The sequence below is a fragment of the Danio rerio genome, chromosome 6 (assembly GCF_049306965.1).
Source record: "Danio rerio strain Tuebingen ecotype United States chromosome 6, GRCz12tu, whole genome shotgun sequence".
Lineage (NCBI taxonomy): Eukaryota > Metazoa > Chordata > Actinopteri > Cypriniformes > Danionidae > Danio > Danio rerio.
In genome coordinates, this window is record NC_133181.1 from 42,157,549 (window position 1) to 42,163,931 (window position 6,383).

The 6,383-nt window shown below is 36.1% G+C and overlaps 1 protein-coding gene across 2 annotated transcripts; it reads right to left on the minus strand.

The window, feature by feature from the left end:
* Positions 1–1,234: 1,234 nt before the first annotated feature.
* LOC797114 (rho GTPase-activating protein 1-like) lies at positions 1,235–5,001 on the minus strand. Of its 2 annotated transcripts, XM_073954397.1 has the most exons (7): positions 3,275–5,001; positions 2,950–3,067; positions 2,661–2,867; positions 2,409–2,586; positions 2,114–2,240; positions 1,894–1,973; positions 1,235–1,742 (listed from the first exon to the last, which is right to left on the minus strand). In XM_073954397.1, the coding sequence occupies exons 1-7, from the start codon at positions 3,293–3,295 to the stop codon at positions 1,577–1,579; spliced, it is 897 nt and encodes a 298-aa protein (XP_073810498.1). In that variant the 5' UTR covers positions 3,296–5,001; the 3' UTR covers positions 1,235–1,576. The 2 variants fall into 2 exon arrangements, with proteins under 2 accessions (XP_073810498.1, XP_068077939.1); XM_068221838.2 differs by lacking the exon at positions 2,661–2,867 and having other exon boundaries at positions 3,275–4,878.
* Positions 5,002–6,383: the final 1,382 nt, after the last annotated feature.

Consider the following 6,383-nt stretch of genomic DNA (forward strand, 5'->3'; position numbering starts at 1 on the left):
TTCGAGCCTCGGCTGGGTCAGTTGGCATTTCTGTCTGGAGTTTGCATGTATCCTCCGGGTGCTCCGTTTTCCCCCACAGTCCAAAGACATGCAGTACAGGTGAATTGGGTAGGCTAAATTGTCCATAGTTTATGAGTGTGAATGAGTTTCCCAGTGAAGGGTTGCGGCTGGAAGGGCATCCGCTGCGTAAAAGACGTGCTGGACTAAGCCAAAAAAAATGAATGAATGAATGAATGATATCAGAAATTAACATTGTCACTAGTGACAAACTGATTGTAAACAATTTGTGATAATGTACTTCAAATGTATTATGACTTTATTTTATAACCCATATGACAACTGCTTAGTTCCTTGTTTTTGTTTCTATTTTTCCCCTTCTGTCATTTTTTTCCTCTTCAAAATAAAAAAAGTTATGAAAAAAGAACTAACATATTGATACAAACGTCTAAAAAGCTTTCTTTTGATTTTACAAGCACTATATTACTGCAATATATGATTGATGTTACAGTCAATGTCCTTTTGCCATCTAGAATGAGAATATCATATTGAGTAAAGGCGAATTGGAAATTAATTATTGTGATCCAACATTAGCTTTGCACTTATGGATGACATGATAATTCATTTCAGGTGAAGGATAATCCACTTACATCCAAAACAAGTTGTATGATCTTTATAGCATGTGCTTTATATACACATTGCTGCTGATTGGACATTTTTGACACACCCACTAAACATGAGACTATATTAATAGTGAATGACAGGGATTTTCTGCACAATGAGTATCGGTGACAGTGTTACTCGTGTTACTGTATTTGAGGTAATAGTTGCAACGATTGACATGATTTCATCATTATTATTGTATTTGTTTATGTAGAATTTCAATAGCAGACTAACAAATGTTGTTCATGATGCTACAGTCTATTTTTGTGTAAAACCCAATGCCATAATTAGGGTGGTTTCAGAACTTAAATTAAAAGCTAGAAAAAAATTATCCAAATATTAAATATAAAAGTTAATTAAAATACATCATGATAAAACATTTACACTTTTGCACACTTAAAATATCAATGCAGTTAGTTGCTGTTAATTTATCAGGTTTAGGGTGTTCTTATGTGAACGGTTTTGTAACACCCATGTTTATGATGTTGTTAATCCATTTAAGGATATGAACATTTGAGTACAAAAAAACATACGTATAGAGTATGCAGACATAAAGACAGAGAGAGACACCAACTGACTGAAGATGACAAGCTTTATTTCAGACAGCTTCTGATTCAGAATCAGCATCTGCCTTGTCTTTGTCTTCATAATCAAATCTGTGATTGCACCTCACATCCAGCAGCTCCAGTGATCCTCAACAGCACGCATTGCTTTCTGATGAGCATCACCACACTGCATCGCACTGGTCTCATTCAGAAATCCTCACCACAGCTTCACTTTCAGTTTACCTCATCGGCTCCATTGACTTCTGGCGACCCTTACCAGCTCTCAGTTTCACTTGGTGACCCTCACCAACGTCTGTGCCTTCTGGTGACCCTCACCGACCCCTTTATTTACTGGTGACTCTCACCATCCCTCAGTCTCTCACTGGCTGTGGAGACTTGCATTGAACATCACCAGCCCCAGAGGGTTGTTCACCATCTTCCACTTTGCGCCTGCCATTGCGGGAGCCAAATTTTTGCCAAAAATGCAAAAATCGTCTTCTCAGACGCTCAAGTCGCCCAATTTTTGGTGGCTTTGAGCTTTAAAAAAAAAACACATCACAAGCATGAATATGGATGATTAGCATTCCACAATACATCAATATAAACATATGTGTGTACATTTATTGGGGTATATGAGGTATGTGAGCAGTATCAGTCTGTAGTGTGTGTTTGTGTTCAGAATCTGTACCTGGTCTCTGTGAGAAGCACCTGCTGGACACACTTTTCAGGAGTGAAGTCCCCTCCCGCCTCAGACACACTGTCTCCCTCCTCAAACACACAAAGTAAACCAAACCAAAATAATGATCTATCATCGTTTTCATCAGTTGAACACCATTCTGATTCAATTCAAAAACCTGTCACACACACACAGATGGTTTTATTTGAAACAAACACAAGTATAAACTTACTGCCATGTTGGTGGCAGATGCTTGAGGGTACATATTGGGCAGTAGATGCCTGAGGTTGTCCAGCATGTACTCTGTGAAGCTGATACACATCTCCTCTTCCTCAAGCTTTGTGGGGCCTTGAGGAACACTACACACACACACACACACACACACACATAACAAAAACATGTTACATTAATAAAAGTACCAGACACCCATCTATCTATTATGACTGACAGCTCCATTTCACACAGACTTTAAGTTTTGTCATAATGCACAGACACCATCAGATGAATACAGATATACAAACACTTACTGAAAGAGGATCGGCCCAAATTCTATCGACAGGTTGGTGGTGGTCATGCGGTTGGCATGACTCTCGGCAGCCACTCGGGACAGGAAGAACGTTAGAAAGCAGAGGATGTTGTAATTTTCCTCTGGAATGGTATCCAGTATTTTCTTCACTGCCTTGTGACGTTTGCTAAGTCTGAACACTGCAAGATAAAATATTTCCAGAGTTAAACAATTTGATAAAACTATTTTGATAGCTCCCAAAACCTTCACTTACTCCTGAACACTTCCAGCAGTTCAATCCTGAATGGCTCTGGAATGAGACCACCTGGAAGAGTCCTGAGGAAATGTTTCAAGACGTAGGCTGAGGAATGAACATCCTCAATGCTCATCTTTGGAAAGCCTCCGCGATCAAAACATTTCCTCAGTTCATACTGGCGCAATACTGTACCACCAACCCTAAACAGGCCTTTGGTACTGAGGCCTGAACACATATTTCACAAATACAGTCTCAGCATTAGTGACAAGCACTTGGAAACACCGTCAAATGCCAAGCCAGCACTCACCATGCTTCTCGAGGAAGCCCACCAGGTGTGTGAAGGCCAGAGGAAGCCCCTGTCTCATCTGTCCGGTCTTCCTCAGATGTGACAAGGAAACACCAAACACCTTGCTCGGTGCTTCCTCCTGCACAAGAAAGAGGGTTAAGAATGAGAAATGAGAAAGTGAGTGCACATACAGCTGTCTAATGAATGTGAATTATTAGCAACTATGAGTGTACATTTAAACACTAAGTAAATTATTTTTCTCCACTCACACATTCATTCCTTACTAACAGCAAGCATTTGTGAACTACTAGTAGGCCTAATAGTATGTGTGAATGTTTATACTTACACACACGGATAAAACTCCCATTATGGGGGTTTTGCCGAGCAACCAAATCCAAGGGGTGTTCAAAGCCGTCAGTCGAAGTCAGAAGAAAAGGGTCGTTACCGGGGAATCCAAAACCGTATCCGAGTGTCAAAATGAAATCGCAAATCCAAAGCCGTAGTCGAAGTCCGAAAAAAGTGTCAAAAACCGTGAATCAATAACCGTAAATCAATCGAGAAATCGCAAATCGCACAAAACCACTAACCACAACCAACGCCAGAACACCCAACAAAGAATTCTAATAAAGTACGTGCATATAACCCTGCCGCAGCTCTCACGTCATTAGAACGCGTTCTATTTAGAATCCGAAGATTAGCTTAGTTTTCTAAGATGTCCACCTTTAAATCATTAATATGTGTACATATCAACATTAATAAATTGCACATACATGTCTCATAAGCTGAAGCGCGTTTTACAACGACGAAACGCGCTTCAACTTAAGATCCGTTACATGTAACGTTAGATTGTTCAGCCTTGCAAACAGTATGTGCTTTGTATTAAACCCGGTATGCAAGGCTAAACAAATTATACAACTAAACAGAATATACTAATTTAATATATATTTTTTGCAGTAATACTTTGTATGTAACAACATAATAATTAAATAAAATAATATTAACACCATGTTATTACCCGTTTAAACACACGTTTAGCACACTTAGACGTAAATGTAATTTAGTGTATTATAAATGAGTGTATTTTAGAACAATATATTTGGAAAATTACTATAGCCTTTTTTAACTTTATTTAAAAAGCTAGACAGCTTAAACACGTTTGAATTCCCAAAGTCATAAAAATGAACATACTTTTGTAACAACTCATATTTAAAGTTGTAATACATTTAAGTTAAGTTATATTTAAAGGTTAAGCCAATCCATTAACCTATTTACAGAAAGTGAAATACGTTATGACAGAAATGGTTCTGCCAAACCTTTTTGACTGTCAATTTTTGTGGACAGTATCCTTAGGTGAACATTAGTTTTGTCTTTAATTATTATTTTATACCCATACAATGTTTTAAATGTTAGAACTGTCAAGGCCAAGTTAACGTTAACATGGTCGCGTTAGCCTTCTTAGCCAACGGCATTTATTAGCTAGCTTAAAGCACACATTGAACATTACCGATAGATAGAGTGATCCACCAGATCCTGTAGGTCGATAATTGTGCGTGAAGAAATTATGTTGTTGAATAATTGAATTGTTACAGTTATGAAATAGTTTGATAACAAGCAGGAAATGTTCATGGGCTAATGATACGATGAGCACATTGAAATGGTCTAAAGCAGGTATGGGCAAACTTGATCGTCGAGTGCCGGTGTCCCTGCAGAGTTTTGTTCCAACACTAGTCAAACACACCTGAACAAACTAATCAGTGTCTTCAAGATCACTAGAAATCTATAAGCAGGTGTGTTTGATTAGAGTTGGAGCTAAACTGTGCAGGACACCGGCCCTCCAGGACCGAGTTTTCCCACCCCTGGTCTAAAGCAATAATCTTGAAGGAGTGGGCCATGTCAGATATAGAGAAAACGTGTTTGGTTTTAAGATTGAAAGATGAAAAACTGAAGTATGCGGTGATGTCAAAAAATGTTGATTTAGGTAGAAGCGACAAGCTGCAAACATGGAAGGTTATATCTTCTTAATGCAAAATTTTGTCATTGCTGCGGAGCACACTATCTAGAAGTCCTTAAAACGAACATATTGGCCTCTAAGGGACAGTTATCAGACCTTATCAGACACATTTGGCATAGAAAAAAAAGCAGGATTTTTACAGATACTTGCAAGTTAGAAATTACTCTAAAAAAATTGTAAAAAAAATTAAGGATTACAATTTGATCACAATATTTCCGGATAAAAGAAGAAGAAGAAAAAAAGGTCTCTAAATTATATAAATGCATACAAAACAGTAAGACCCATTCATCAAATTACATAAAACAAAAATGGGAGAAAGAGTCAAACCAATAAATAACAGAGGAAAACTGGATATGGCAAGCCGTTTTGACTTTTATTCATTCTCAGGATATATTTGATATCACAATTTAATTCTTGATAGCAACAATTCAGTTCTTGATATCAAATAAGGTAATTGTTGAACTCAATATTACATTTCAACTAGTAACGTTAATTCTTGATATCAGCAATGATGCCACCATTAGCAGAAATACAATCAAGAATTTTTATCTTGTTATCAATAAAAGACAAAACGGCTATTCTGGCATGCCGTTTTTACTTTTATTGCTCAACCGGACATGAATTGTTTATACCAAGAAATAAATTGTTGATATCAGGAATCCAAATTCTTGATATCAACAACTTCATTGGTAATATTCAGAATGTGACATGTTGATATCAGGAATTGCATCTCCACTAATAACAATGTTAATCCTTGATATCAACAATTCAGGTTCACTAGTTAAAATGTTCATTCAATTTCCACTAGTAAGAATTATAGTTCTTGATGTCTGATTGTATTTTCACTAGTTAAATGTCACCACAGACTGCCATTCAAATTGAATTGTTGATAACAAGAATTGATTTCTAAAACCTTAATTTTACATAAAAGAAATACAATTCTTACTAAAAGCATTTATTTTTTATATCAGTGGTCATGTGGATAATAGTGCAAATGTCTATTCTTGGTATCAATTGAATTGTTACTAAAAATTGTAATATTTGATATCAAGAATTGGTATGTTATTAGTGACCATGTTAATTTCTGATATCATGAATGTGATTGTTAATAAAAAAGACATTTTAGATATCATAATTTATATTCATTTCAGAAATCTATTTTCAGATTTCAGAAATAACAAATGAACATGTTGAATGAACATTTAACTGATATCAAGAATTTACATTTTAACTAGTATCAAATTAAATCTTGATATCCAGAATTGACATTTTTAATAGTAACAAATTCACTATTGATATCAAAGAAGGCAGCTTATATCTAAAATTTAGCTTTGCAACTAGTAAAAATATAATTACTGATATCTTCAATGATATTTTAGCTAGTAAAAATACTCTTGCAGATATCTAGAAATATCACTTTTACATGATTCAAAACAAAATGATG

Bases quoted from the DNA above. Each gene is read 5' to 3' on its own strand.
- LOC797114 (XM_073954397.1), bottom strand. From the start codon at position 3,295: ATGGGAGTTTTATCCGTGTGT. The intron at 3,068-3,274 runs GTAAGTATAAAC...TTTCTTGTGCAG, and splicing joins TGGGAGTTTTATCCGTGTGT to GAGGAAGCACCGAGCAAGGT. The intron at 2,868-2,949 runs GTGAGTGCTGGC...ATATGTGTTCAG, and splicing joins GGGCTTCCTCGAGAAGCATG to GCCTCAGTACCAAAGGCCTG.